The sequence below is a fragment of the Rhinopithecus roxellana genome, chromosome 13, assembly GCF_007565055.1.
Source record: "Rhinopithecus roxellana isolate Shanxi Qingling chromosome 13, ASM756505v1, whole genome shotgun sequence".
NCBI lineage: Eukaryota > Metazoa > Chordata > Mammalia > Primates > Cercopithecidae > Rhinopithecus > Rhinopithecus roxellana.
In genome coordinates this window covers 86,937,816-86,952,906 of record NC_044561.1, presented here as the reverse complement: position 1 = coordinate 86,952,906, position 15,091 = coordinate 86,937,816, and the positions used below count along the sequence as shown (strand labels likewise).

The window sequence follows — 15,091 nt, the reverse complement described above, 5'->3', positions numbered from 1 at the left end:
ATCCTTCTTTCCTGGGCCATAAAATGATCAAGCACAACTTAAACACCATAAACACGTCCTCAAGATGGACGGCATTTACTTATCAACAAGTCTCAGTTGAGTGCTTCCTACAAATTTATGTCATATACTTATTTTGCTGGTTTAAGGATTGCCAGTGTTAAGACCTGTCATCAGTAGATATTTGGTTATGTATATCTAGCGGTGTAAAGAAGAGAATCAACAGTTTTCCATTCAAGGAATCATACTATAACTGGCTGCCTTTAACCAGTTACTTGTAGAGTCCTCTTCAGTAATATTTTTTAAAACAACATATGGGGGAGCTACCTCAAGCATATTTTAAAAAAATCCTTGTAATTAGTAACTATTTAGAAGAAATAGTCTAATAGCAACCTAATATATACTAAAAAAAGTTTTGTCTGACTTTTGCAAAATAAAGTTTAGGCAGTGACATAACTATGAACATGTTTGAGCAAATAGGAAATATATTCCTAATGAACATGCCTGTATAATGGTAACAAGCATTAATGGATAAGGTTTAATAAAACCTCCTTACATACTATAGAAAATGAAAACTAATATATACTCTCCCAGCTGGCAGGCCTCAGAGTGGAAGAGACGAGATGCTCCATGGGGTATGGAAAGAAACTATTGGTACTTCTCTTTTTTTTAAATCTTATTCTTTCTACATCTCTACTTCTGAAAGTGTGTTCTAATAAATACACTTTATTAACTGTACATAAATAATATGTACAGTTAGTAAATGTTATACTATCTAAACAGGTAAAAAATCAATATAGTGGGTGTGCCTGCTCCATAACTTTTCCAGTGATAGCTATGTGTGATTTGAAAAGTGCAGGCTCTGTGACTCTAAGCTGTGGCTGGTAAAAGATGCATGCAGGAAGGCCTCAATGTTTCCAAGACAGCAGGGTCTAATTAACCAATTCTACTGAAAGTCTTCTGCAGCAACATAACTACGAGTGTGTCTGAGAAAACATGAAATATATTCCAAATGTATGAATCTATACAGTAACAAGCATTAGTGTATTAGATTTAATTAAAATCTCTCAGACAACTATTGCAAATTGTACTAAGCCAGAAGTAGTAAAAGAAGCCAGCACCCCATTAATCACGCCAATCTCCCGGAGAGATCACAGGCTGTCATCCGATTGCTCCTCGATGTGATCTGCCCCTGCCATCCCCAAATCGAGGACAGACAGCGCCAGTGCTTTCTGATTACTGTGGGCATGCACACCCCGTAGGTGCTGACTCTGCTTGGCTGTCTTCACCGTGACCTCTTCCTGGAGCTTACCTCCTTTCTCTCTGATCAATTACAGAGGCTGGACTCCAGGTTAGTCCTCTTGGCCCTGGGAGACCAGCACCTCAAAATCCCTGACTCCCTAGGCCTTCTGGTGGGGCCCATTGCAACAGTCCCCCAAACTGAGAGCCTGTGGTGTCAGCCTGCTCTCCTGGGTGCTGCCCTGCACTGCTGAAGACAGCCCCGTAGGACGGTAGAATGAATTTACACTACAGGTATGCCATTTTAGCTCAGCAGTCACTCCGACTTGGAAATCCTTCCAAATTCCATTCTCTGCGATGAGTATTTCAAAACGTCCTAGATTTTTCCATCCTCACAATGATCTCAGTTTACTGAGATGATGACAGTCACCTAAGATCAACTCCCTGAGTATCCTTTTAGCACATTTCAAAATGATGCTGTTGCTACATTCATATTCCTTCCTTCAAAACCTCGTCATCCTCACTTAATTTTCCTGATTCACTTCTACCTGAGAGGAGAGCCTCTCTCCAAGGTTAGCCTCCTTCTGTACTGTTTCCTATTACCAACTCATCACTTGTCCTTTTCTACCCTCGGGCCTCCGTCTTTGTTGTTCCCATTGCCCGGAACACCTCCTCTCTCGTCTGCACTCATTGAAATCCACCCATCGGTTTCAAGCAAACAAAAATGTACATCCGCCTTGATGTCTTCTGATTATGCCTCCATGAGCCTCCTGGCTCCGTGCTGCTCAATTTTTCTCATGTGTTTCTCTTCCCACACTTAGTTGTCTCCCGAATGGATGAACTGCTTATTCATATTTTCTGTTCCTCCTTATCCTGATCCTTCTAGTATGGTCTTCAAAAAAATTATATTACAGGTACCAAATACTTGTTAAGCAATAAAAGAAATAATGGAGACAGTGGCACTCACAGCCTCTTTTCAATATACACTTTTCTATTACTTTTTCATCCTGAAGTGTGGGCAGCAGTGTGACCTGCATTATCGTCCTTTTCTGACTTATCTATAACTGTTTAAAGGTTTTAGAAAGTAGGCATTAGGGGACATAAGAGGGCAAATTGTAAAGCAAAGAGAAAATCTCATTTACCAAATTCCCTTTAGAGAGAACACTGATTTAGAAAACATACTGTGATAAACAATTTTGGGGTAGGTAGCTGTCTTAATGTCCTAAAAGACACATTAAGAAACAACAGATAGTCTCTAAATTGCCTTTAGGAGGGTGGGTCCTGTTAACCTACACAGTTTGGGGATAAAGGCTGAGCAAGTAGGCTGGAGCTGAACTCCTAGGCTTAGTAAGGTGGCAGCACTTGGAGCTCCCAGGAATATCTAGGCAGGAGGAATGGAAAGGCTGGTGCTCTTGGGAGAACACAATAGTCTAATGGGGTATTTTAAGTTATTTGCTCTGAGATATATATGCAATGTATCCCCTCCTCTGGCTCCATGAGGGACACTTCGGGAACGTTCACAGGCTTCTCTTTCTGGGGAGCCCAAAGGAGGGCAGAGCTCTGCATCCATGTGGGAACGAAGAAAGAGAGACTCAGTCAGCAGCCATCCAGGGACACAAGGCAAGGGAACAGCTGTCATCTGGACCATGTCCACAACTGTGTAACAGTTCCTAATTCAAGCAGGCTTCCCCCTCCAGTGCAGTGGGCCCTGTGAACCTGAAGCTTGACCAACTGCAGAAATTCTGTCTCAAAGGTACTTGAGGGAAGAAGCCGGGCCTCTGCAGGAAGGGCCTGGTTCTAAAGACAGCACACTGCACAAGGAAAGGGCAGTCCAATGCCAGTCTTCGATCTGCCCGTCTATGGGTAACACAAATGGGAGGTGTATGGAGCTTGGAGAGTGAAGATTCCTGAAAGCAGGAGAGCCGCTCAAATAGGAGATTCCACAGCCATCTGATTCAGGAAAATCTCAGACACACTTCTACGCAGGTGCATCACTGACAAGTACAGAAAGTGCCTCAGAGCCTCAGGCTTGTGAACCTGGTCTAAACCTGGTGTGCTAGGAAGCAATGAGCCTGGTGATTGACTCCCAAATTACACTTACACTCGAGGCAGCTATGAAGTGCTGCTAAGTCTAACAGGGCTTTCAGGCTGGCCCAAATCCTGCCTTCTGCAATAACCAGAAATAATAACTTCCCCATGCTTTAACTTCAGCATCTTCAAAATAGGCTGTAATACCACTTATTTTAGTATACTTACCTCACAGGGTAGTTTGAAGGTGAATTTGATAAAATGTGTGAAGGCCCTGACATTGTGGGAGACGGACACCTTTAAATCTAAGATTGTCACCGACAAAGTGCTTCCTCCTCTGCCAACACCTCTGTGAAGCAGGTGAGGAATAGCGGGAATCATTCTACTTTAACACGGTGGGAAATGGTGAGAATGACAGTCTAAGCAATTTCCCTTTAAATTACCCAGATATTCAGAGGCAAACCAAGGAATGTAAACTCTCCACCAGTCATCATGGGATAATAAAATAATGAAAAGCTCTGAATTAACTCTGACTTGGATCCTGACTTAAGCCCAGTAACTTATTAGTTGTGTGATTTTAGATAAATTACTCAATTCTTTCAGGTCCCCATTTCTTCATCTGCAAAATGCACTCATGATACCTAACCTGCAGACGAACTAAAAAAAAATGTGAAGAGACTAGGCACAGTGCTTGGATACTCAATAGATGGTGACTCCTGGCACTGTGATCCTGTTTCTAAAAAGGCGTTATATTATTCATTATTGAAAGACAAGTGTATCTGTGGGTAGCAACTGCAAAAAGGAAAGTTAAAATGATTTTGTGATTTTAAAACAAATTTTATTCTAGGAAGAGATGCAAAACTCCCAAAATTCTGAAACCAAGGAAGGAGGAATACTAATACAGTCTTATAATAGAAAAATAGAAATTTGGTTGAAATGGAATTTGAAGGCATAACCATAAAGTAATAACTGCTTTTCTTCCGTGCTTGTAACTCAATCTCATTTCTTCTTAGTCACTTCTTACATAGGAAGCACTTACTTTGTGAAGATAAATATGGCTGTCCAAGGAAGGGCAATATAAAAGATCAGTTGGTTTGTGTGAAAACTGGGGAAGAAAAAAATATTTTTTTTTTTCACTTTTCAGTAGAAGACTGGAAGTTTGCAAAGAGAGGTGAGGAGTGATAAATTTAAAAAAATCCCAGGACAAAATGTGATTCTTCAAGTCTTAGTGTAGTTACTTTCACTTGCCATTTTATATTTTAAAATAGTACAGAATCTGAAGATTTAAATCTAGATGGACATGGCATAAGCAACACTCCATTTGTCTCGGCTGTGCTAATACACGTGCAGGGAGATAATGCATCAGTTACTAATAAGCACAGATTCAGACAGCAACACTCCACACTTTCTGAACATCTATATTCTATCAAGTAGGGAGTATTTCCAAAAGATGTATCTGTACATAGTTTATCTAATAGACTGGAATGGCTCTTATTTCTGTTCTGCCAAATAAAGAGAAATTTCTTGGACTGCAAATGTGATTGCTTCAACTCCCAAACTGCAGTTTTTCTGGGCATTTCTTCTTCATGCTTCCTGGCAGGCCAATCTACCATCAAATTCTTCAGGTTTACCAAAGCCTTAACAACAGCCCCAATTTACAAAGTACCCATGACTTGGTCAGAATCAAGGCAAAAAAGTGAAAACATATACAAAACTAACAGTAGATTTTGAAAACAGGTAATGATTTGAAAATGACCATTATCTCTAGGGCAATACTAAAATATAGCCTCAATTTATAAATGTGTAGAAAGTAGTGATATTTGGAAGGTACATTAAAATGAGTAAGTAAGGGAACAAGCATGGCTTAGTGCACTTAGACCTGACATGAACATTAGGTATCTTGATCTACTAAGTAGCTGTGTAGCCTTGGGCAAGTCATTCATAATTTCCTAATTTGTGAAATACGAATACTACCCCCATTTTGGTACATTCTCCAAATTTGTGGAAATGTCTAGCAAAATGCCTTGGGTAAAGAAGGTTCTTGATAGATGTTAGCTTCTTTCCTTAAAGAGCTGCAACTCCCTACAGAGATCAGTCAGGAACGAAACACAGTGCGGTCCGGTGCGTGGATGTTAAGCGAGAGCACAGCGTGAGTCTACTATACTATCTGAGAACATCCAGTTGTGCTATAGAGGATGGATGCAGCTAATTAGTGTTAAATACGGCCAGTAGGTAAGCTAGAAGCTTATGAGGTATAGACAAATCTCACAGAACTTGTCAGAACAGATCTAGGACATGTAAGCAAGCAGCCTGTGAGGTACAACAAAATTCCTAAAGTGTGCAAGACGTGTTAAATACAGGCCACAGGTTGATGAACTGTAAGACCATGCCAAAGATAGAATAATTTAAAAAAACCAAACAGGATGGAACAGACAAGAATGTTACTTAGGGACAGAAAGGGAGGGAAATGCTACATCATGATATGTACCCTCCGGGATGACAGCTAAGTTCCCCCTGAACTGACCAGCCCTGATGACAACCAGCCTGGTCCCATCCTGGTACTACACATGCTCTCCTGGAGAAGCACAGGTGAAACCCAAGACTGCTCACAGCAGGTGGCTGGCTGGGTGTGCCTGTGCCTGCTTCCTTTCGTGGAGAAGATGTGCTGGCTCTGGGCACCCTTTTGTCTGCCATGGCCCCTTGTCTAACACTTCACTCTGGTCCTTGTAAGCACATAGTAAGTGGGGAAGGCTGAGATGACAGAGAGAGGACAGGTGAACTAGTTGTGACCAGGGGTCAGATAGCACACTCGGCCCACTTGCTTGCCCACCCTCCGGGTGCCACCTACCCTTCCTTTCTGTACATCTCTGTGTGCTTTTGAATGCTCTGTGAGCCTTTCTGTACGGTGCAGTTGGACTCTGAGTGTCCCTGGAGGCCACCATGTCATCAGGGTGATTTTCTCCACGACAGGAAATCCCAAGGTCTATGGCCAAGTGGAGGCACACACCTGCCCTGAAAGGAGCTGCTGTTCTGCCCTGTGAGCGCTGCCTTGCAGGAATGTTGGCCCCAGTTCCTGCTTGTACTGACTTTTCACAGGATCTTGGCAAATCTGGGTTTCTATGTCAGGTCTCCCAAGTTTTAAATACTGACAATTCATGCAAAATTTAAAAAATCTGCTCAGGCCAACAAAACCCCACGTCCTCCACCACCAGTTTGCACCTGCTGCCTCGGGTTAATACTGTTCCACGACTTTGACAGTCCCTGCCCCACAGTGCCTGCCATGTGGTTCTTCAGTTGTAAAAGCAAAATCCAATTTGAACTGCTGCCCTGCAGTTTTGCAATTTGCCGTGTCTCACTTCAAGGTCTTTTAGGTTCAGGGAGGACCCAGCAGATGAGATCTCTTGGCCCTAAGTGTCTAGGGCCAGACTGACTAAAATTAGAAGGGGGAGCTCACAGACCTAAATTCACACAATGGAAGGAGAACGGCTGCCACTGATTGGGGTACTTGATAATTATTTGCAGATGGTCTACAAGTTTTCCCTGGAATACTTCTGTGAGGTTATACATCCTCGTTATCATTCATTACTCATGTTTTCTCTGCTTCTTCCTCCTTCTCAGGCCACCGATCAGGAGTCAGAGCAGAATGAGACAAGAGGAGACTGTTACTATGGTACCTAAACAAAACCCAGATGATTAAAATCAGGAAAGCTTTTGTCCTGGACATATGTGTGCGACCTAAGTTGTCTGTGTGTAGTCCTGCATTTCTCGGGTCTTCAAGTGGACAAAAGTGATACTGGTCAATAGGGCTAACACCCGGCAGCCATGTGAGAAAAGGCAGGCACCTGGGAGCATAGCTGGAATGCAGAAGGCTCCTTAGAGGAGATAACAATGGGACACGTGCTTCTAAGAGCAAGGGGCTGGAGAGTGCCCGGCAGCCAGGACAATGTCCAGAGGTTGGGCGGGGGCATACAGGTCTACCTTTCTGTTAAGGAAAGCCAAGACAAAACAGATGTACCCTGCAGGTGCTGAACTCAGCCCAGAGCCAGGGCATGGGTATGCTGGAGGGTGGTGCTGAGAAGGCGGGAGGGAAGGTGGGGAGGAAGGGAGATGGGAGGCTTTGGCATGCTTGGACTCGGACACAGTCAAGAAGCTCGACTCGCCCACACTCCCCCTGCATGACTAAGAGCCACCAGCCACATCACGAGGATGAGCAAGGGGCAGAATGGCTCAACAGTGACTAACTCCATCAGTGTGGATGGAGCATGAGGAGCTGGGTGGGGACGGGGGGAGGTTTACAAAGGGCACACGGTCACCCAGTCATCCCCGAAGCTCCAGACAGGCTGTGCCTAATGACAGCACCTGTGGCCAGGCTAGCATGCATCATGCAGCTGGGTGATCCGCTGGGTGACCAGTACCAGTCAGGCATGGGGTGGGCACTGGGGGTTCTGTGTCACACAAGACTGACAAGGGTCCTGGGAGCTTGTGTCCACAGAGGAAGACCAGCAAACAAGACAATGACTGAAAATAACCAGACTGAAAGCAACACGACTGCGAGCTGTGACCCTGGCTGTGAAACAAGGGAGTACCTCTGGTGACAGGATGGAGAACAGGGCAGAGGGCGCTACTGCAGATGACCACTCAGAAAAAAAGATGAGACAACAAACTCTTCTGCAGATTACTTCTAGATTTTACAAGAATACAAACTCTCAGGAAACAAAATATTAAAAAATAAACACACCAGTGTGGGTTTATTTCTTTATGTTACTGTGTTGATACGTAAGTTAAAATGTAAGGGATTTCAAACAATGCTGGAAACACCAGCTTATTTCTACGACATGAGTGTGATAGTCTCTGCTCGTCTTAACCATCGATTTCCCAGGCCTGTGTTTTGTGCTATGCTGAAATGTGATTTCAAAATTAAATTTTACCCACTCTGGTCCTAACTAACTGAAAATGGCAAGCATAACGCAGCATAACTGATGCCACGTGTCAGTGACTGAGAGGCATGCGAAGCGGGGTTGTGAGATGACTGCTGTCATCCGGTTAGTGGCATTACTTGTGGCAGGTGCAGCTGAGCACAGGCACAAATTTTACAGCTTCATTCTGCTGACCAGCAGGTGACACACAGCAATTTTCAGCCCAGAACGTCCTGTTCTCAGAGAGAAGCCAGACTGGCACTGCTTCAGCTTCCCCATCCCATCTCTGTTTCTGAAACCAGTCAGCAGGACATGCATCTGCGGACACAGTTCCAGACGGATGTGCTACTAGGAACCGCAGGAAGGTACAGCTTCAATGGTAACAGGAATTGATACTCTGACCCAGGGGTTCCTGGGAGGATTAAAACAAAGTGGGGGAAAGGGGCAATACCAAAATGCTAACCTTTTGTATCACTGGGTAAGAATATCAAAACAAACACCAACAGGAAAGAAATGAACACACAAATTGTGACATATCCATACAGTGGGATGCTAGTAATATAAAGAAACAAATTACTGTTATACTCAACTACATAGGTAAATCTCCAAAACATCACATTAAATGAATGCAGCCAGACACAGAAGATAAACGCCATCGGATCCCCTGTCCTTGGTGTGCTAGAGCAGACACGACTAATCTGTAGGTGCAGAGGGCAGATCAGTGCTTGCCTTGGTGCTGCAACATGGGCGCTGACTGCAAAGGGGCACCAGAAACTTCTGGAGTGCCTGCAAAGTTCCAAATCCTGACCAGAGGGCTAGTAACATGGGTGTATATATATGCCAACACGCATCCAACTACAACTAAAATGTGTGCTTTCACTGTATGTAAATTACACCTCAACAGAGTTGATTTTAAAAAACTAAATAAGATCAAACAACAAAAACCTGTCTATTTATATATCCTCACAGCTATTTCATAAAAGAGTTGTTTTTAATCCCATTCCACTCCCCCCCCCCGCCAATAAAACAGGTGTAGAAGACAGTCCTTTTGAATTAAATAGATTTTGGTTTAATGAAAAACTCTATTATTCTCATTTTAAAGACCAGTGGCAGAAACCTCCTCAGGGCCCAGCAGGGGTCAGAAGATGAGCATCTGGGAACCCCCACTGGCTTCCTACCCTCCCTTGAAATCACACGCCCTGTGTCCTCCCTGAACATTCCTTTAACAGGCTCCTGACTACTTCATGTGGCAATGGGCAGACCAAATTGGAGCTCCCACATTGGGGATTAAAATGAAAATGGTCAGGAAGAAGGAATGATTTCAATGACTAATGAGTCCTACCTAAACAAAGGTAGGCAGAAGAGCGCAGGAAGCAGAGCAGGTGAGGAGGGCGAGGGGAAGATGACAAAGGAGAACCCGGGCGGCTACACCCCGGCGTGCTGTCTCCCTCCAGAGGCCCCTCAGGCCTCACACCACGTGGGCCCTGGTGTGGGCACACAAATCAGCTGGGACCCTAAATAAGCTGGCAGCGACACCAGCAAGCAATACAACAAACAGGGGTCATGTACCAGGGGGTGTCAGACCCTGCCCTGCTGGTCACAGAGGGCACGGCATCTCACTGTGTGTACTCAGGACCATTATGGGGGATAATGAAAAACAAAAACTGATTTTTTAAAAGAGAAGCAGCAAAGATTTTTCTAAATTATAAAGTGTAATAATATATCTATGTATGTACATTAATGTTAAATCTCCCTTCAAAAAAACTTAAAACTGAAGAGAATACTCTCTTTTAAAAATAATACTTTTTACCTTAGCCTCCTTAAATACCCATTGGTTCACCAAGAGAATTTAGTAGTAGCCAAAATACTACCATATATTACCATAAGCATGACTATTTGTTCTAGAAAACAGGGTCTATGCACGAAATGTCCAAATGACTGAGAAAAGGTCAGCAATCTCAATTTCAAATTCCAAATGTTGAGGGCAACCAAACAACCAAAAAGAAAAAAAATCCCAACAAAATCCAAAACTCTCATCAAAACATAACTGTACATCAAAAGTCATGAAGGGGCCTCACAGTAAAGTCTCACTCATCCCACTTTTATTTTTATTTCTTTTTAACAACCAACACTTACCCAATACTTAGTATGTGACAGGCACTGTTTTAAGCACTTCACACATACAAACTCATCCACTCCTCATACCAACCCAGTGGGGTGGGTTTTATGATTCCCATTTGACAGGTGAGGCACAGCGAGGCTGTGTGACCTGCTGAGGTTGCCTGGAGATGGCAGGATATGAGGGTTGTGGGGTGGGGGGCTGCTATTTAGCAGCTACCTCTTTGCCTGGAGTGAGGCTGTTTTTGTTGTTTTGTTCTGGGGAAGGCCTGTATATTCACGTCATGTCTGTTTCTCATACGTGACAAGGTATCGATATGGGGTGGAGAGCTTCCACACACCTGACTGTGAAGGTATCAGGAGGCCCTGTTTAAATGGAGAACTAGACATTCCCCAGGTTGGTGCTAACACATTCCTGGTGCTCATAATTACAGCACCTAAGGACGAGCAGAAAAAGGAAGCGGAACAATGACACACTTCAGAACTTGCTTTGAGAAATGAAAAGAAAGCAGAGCTCTGTGTATTTGGAATTTATTTATCTTGAAGTGATCGCCTAGATTCCATAAGGCCTCATAGAATTTTCTGTATTTGGTTTCTCTAACTTTCATGGACAGTAGCATCTTCACAATTTTGGCCATATCTGAACACCATCTGACTATTATTTGCTTGCAATTTTTATTTAAATCAATGCAGTTTTTAAAATATTAAATATCTTCTTTATCTGAGTTCTATACATGAAATTGATTTAACAGTTATATTTTATTAACACATTTATGTGTTAAAGTAAAACAAATCGATGTACCAACTAAAATCATTGCATGTCCTTCACTGCTGTGAGTTCTATGTGCTGGGGAATTCTAATTCTGAGCTAATGGAAGCCAGTCTTCACTCTCTAATTAACCAAAATGGCCATAATGCAAACACAACTTCAGAAATTGTTTTTATATTTATGTATAATCACATATATGTACAAATGAAATTCTACACACACACACGCATACATACACACACACACCACACACACAAAATCTGGAATGGTTGAGAACAAATGAAAAATAAATTGACCAGGAGATAGATATTAGGTCAGGGGCAGTGGGAAGTAGTGGATCAAGGACATAGCGTAACATTTAAATAAGAACCCACATAATCGGATCAATAAAGTTAAGAATAACAACAAAGGCTGGGCGCAGTGGTTCATGCCTGTAATCCCAGCACTTTGGGAGGCCAAGGTGGGTGGATCATGAGGTCAGGAGATCGAGACCATCCTGGCTAACACAGTGCAACCCTGTCTCTACTAAAAATACAAAAAATCAGTCAGGCGTGGTGGCACGCGTCTGTAAGCCCAGCTACTCGGGAGGCTGAGGCAGGAGAATCTCTTGAACCCAGGAGGCAGAGGTTGCAGTGAGTCAAGATCGCACCAATGCACTCCAGCCTGGGCAACAAAGTGAGACTCCATCTCAAAAAAAAAAAAAAAAAAAAAAGAAGAATAACAGCAACAACAACATGCAGGCATCATACTTTCTCAATGAAAACCTCAACTATATAAACTGATGTCCTGTTGTGGTTTTTTTTTTTTTTTTTTTTTTTTTTTTTCTAATGGAAAACTTATTATATAGAAATAAAATCCTAAAAGTCTCATTGGCTAGAAAAGAAGTTATTTACATTATTTCCTCAGGAAGGTTGAAAGAATGTGACATCTGAAGGGAGGGATGCCCCAGAGCCCAGGGCTGCCCTGAGATGCATCAGGTGTGGGGACAGGCGGTGGGGAGGTCTGGCTTTAGGCTCCTTCCTCCCTCCCCACTCCCTATGTGCCCAGCAGCTCCAGGCTTCCCTGCCTTTTATGGTGTCCTTCCACATAAGATATTCTTTGAACAAAGAGGTTTCTCAGATAAAACAAAATCTGAAGACCACTGTTACTTTCCAATTTCCTCATTGTATCAATGGGGAAACTGAGGCTCCGATGACTTATGCCCCCTCAGCAAATTGCAGTGGGGTCAGAGTCTACAAAACTCAGTATCCAGATTCATGGTCTGGTGTTGATCTGAACAAAACCACCTACAGCCTCCAAGAACACCCTTATGCATGCATACACTGGTGATCCTAGTGGACTTCATTACATCAATACCCTTGCTGATCCTTGAAAACAAAGAAGTGTGATTTATCATTACTTCCTTGAGGAGAGGATGGTGGCCAGCAACATCATTTAATAAAGTGTTATGAGTCAATGAAAGCAAATTAGCAAAAAGATGAAGTCATTATTTAGAAAACCATGACGTAAGGAAACAGGCACATCTCTTCCTGAAAAGTTGTAGAAATCAAGAAACACTTGAAACAAATGAGGAAGGCTTCCTAATTAATAATAGAAACAACAACAAAAACAGCAGTAGTAATAGCAGCAATAGCTACAATTTACTGTTTATACCAGCCACAAGATGCAGCACTTTATATGCACTGATATTCCTATGACATAAATATTATTAGTCTCATTTTTATAGATAAGAAAAATTAAGACTAAGCCCATGGGGAAGGTGACCAACTGTCCTGGTTTGCTCAGGACTGTGGGGTTTCCCAAAGTGTGAAACTTGAAGGGCAGACGTTAGGAAAGTCCTGGGCAACCCGGACGGTTGGTCACCCTACCTGTAGAGTGTGGGTGATAGGAATTCCATTTCTGTCTGCCTTACCAACACCTTCTATGAGGTAACTTCCTTCCATGTGTTACAGTCACGAGTTTTACAGACTGGTTTAAAGAAGGGCAAGACCAAATATTTTACAAACAGGATACTCACATGCAGCTTCATCCCCTTTTGAAAAAATAAAGACAGAGAAAGCATTGCATAGTCTTCAACCTCCATTCTCCAGAAGAGTCAAGAAGACACTCACCTTGACCTCAAACTCAAAGTGTGCATCCTTTCCTTGCCCGCAGAGGACGTAGCGTGGGATACTAATTTTAATTGGGTCCTTCAGGTCGTCTGGATTTGCACCCAAAGAGCGAGAAACCATCCGCTATCAAAGGCACGTCAGATAGGGAAAACAAAGAGAAACCAGAATCACTCCACTGCAAATATCCTGCTTGGGTAGGAGGGAGAAAATGTGTTTCAAGTAGAGAAAAGAGCATCAAACCAGTAGGGTTTATTTAGAAAAATGATGGTTTCCTTTGAAAGAGAAAAGCTAAGCCTCTCTCGTAACAAAAAGACCATGATTTTAGGTATATCATTCCAAGGAGTTAGGGCAAAAGCACTATGAAGTGTTGTTTGGCTTTGAAGTTCCTTCCAATTTATAAGAACAAGTAAAAACAGGGACAAATTACATTATCCTGACTTAAAAAAAAAAAAAAAAAATCAGTGTAAACCAGATTGTCTTCTGAAAAGTCTTGACCATCTGACAAACTTTTTTCTTCACACACTATCAGACAGCTATACTTATAAAGCTGTAAAACCTGGAGATTTTATTCAAATTTACTTCATTTTTAACTTTTAGGCATTTTTATAAGCCAGTGTAGTGTGGAAAGCTCTTTAAACCACAATTAAAACAAATCCCAAGTATTTTCTTTAGGCCCCATTTGATACTCAACTTGGCTCTGACAAATATTTATGGCCTGCGCAGTGGGGGACTAGTGGGGTCTGAGGAAGAGGCATTATGAAAAAAATAAATCTTCCAAATGAAGATCTTAAGTGTGAATTGGAAGAAATCTCTGAACAATCCTTATTGTTTGCACTAAGCTGGGGCTTTAGAAAACATATGGTTTTGAAGTAATAGCAATAATAAAATAATTAGAATCATAATTAGAGTTAGCATTTATTGGATACTCATTGTATGCCAAGGACTACATTAACCAGTTTACATGAATTGGCTCATTTAATCCCCACAATTCCCCCTACGAGGTATTAGCCATTATTAACCCTATTTATCAGATGAGAGGCCCAAGACTGAGGGTTGAGCTCACTTGATGGAGGTACGGGGTAGAGTCAAGATTTAAACTCAGGCCAATCTAGGGCCCACTTTCATCACCACTACTCTAGAATGCAATCATGAAATTTTACAATAATTACATCCATCTGAGACACATTGAGCTAATGAACACTTCACACATACATAGATTTTAAGATGCTGAGAATTCCATGATTATGCAATGGAACCCACTTATGTGACTATAAAGAAAACAGGGGGCAATAAGCTCCCTTTCTCCCAGGCAGAAAGGGTTCTCAGCCAGGTGTAACTTGAGTCTCAACTTAGCTGTGTGCATGAAAGCGTGGACTTCCAGAGGACACAAGGACATACAATTTGCTTCAGATTGCTGCTTTCGATCTAGCTGACTGTGTGTGCATTTTGGCACAAAGTTTCCAAAGCCTATCAGAGGACCTTAATTTTTCCCTGCATGGCTGGTCACCCAAAGCAAGAAGAATTAATTGTTTATCATAATGGTATACCGATTTAGCTGTCCCTGATATCAAAACCATCAAGAAATTCTTAAAAAGGGGATTCCTCATGATGAATCTTGCTAAAGGCTTTTCAATTCACTAACAGTCCATTTCCAAATTACTTTAAATGTAGACATCTCCTAAACGTGTAGTATATTTATCAATTTAAAGGTGAAAAGGCAGATAAATAAATTAGTGGTTTTACTTATAAGACATGCAATATTAAGAAACGTCTTTAACCTACACATGCCACAGTTCAGCCAACAAGTTCTTGCTCTGCTGCCTAAGACCTGATCCCTGCTACATCATGCTTAATAACTACAAGTTTCAAGTAGGAATATCATCTCTTTTCCAGATCTGATGTGATCTCTCATG

At 42.3% G+C, this 15,091-nt stretch overlaps 1 protein-coding gene across 2 annotated transcripts in view; it reads right to left on the bottom strand.

Annotated features, from left to right (window-relative positions):
• KIF16B (kinesin family member 16B) overlaps positions 1-15,091 on the bottom strand; it is a 317,342-nt gene that overhangs the window by 78,768 nt on the left and 223,483 nt on the right. Inside the window, exon 23 of one of the 2 annotated variants that reach the window (XM_010381460.2) lies at positions 13,179-13,301. The exons of the other annotated variant lie outside the window; for it this stretch is intronic. Coding sequence (XP_010379762.1) covers positions 13,179-13,301 — 123 coding nt within the window. The remainder of the gene's footprint in view (positions 1-13,178; positions 13,302-15,091) is intronic. 2 annotated transcript variants of the gene reach the window in all.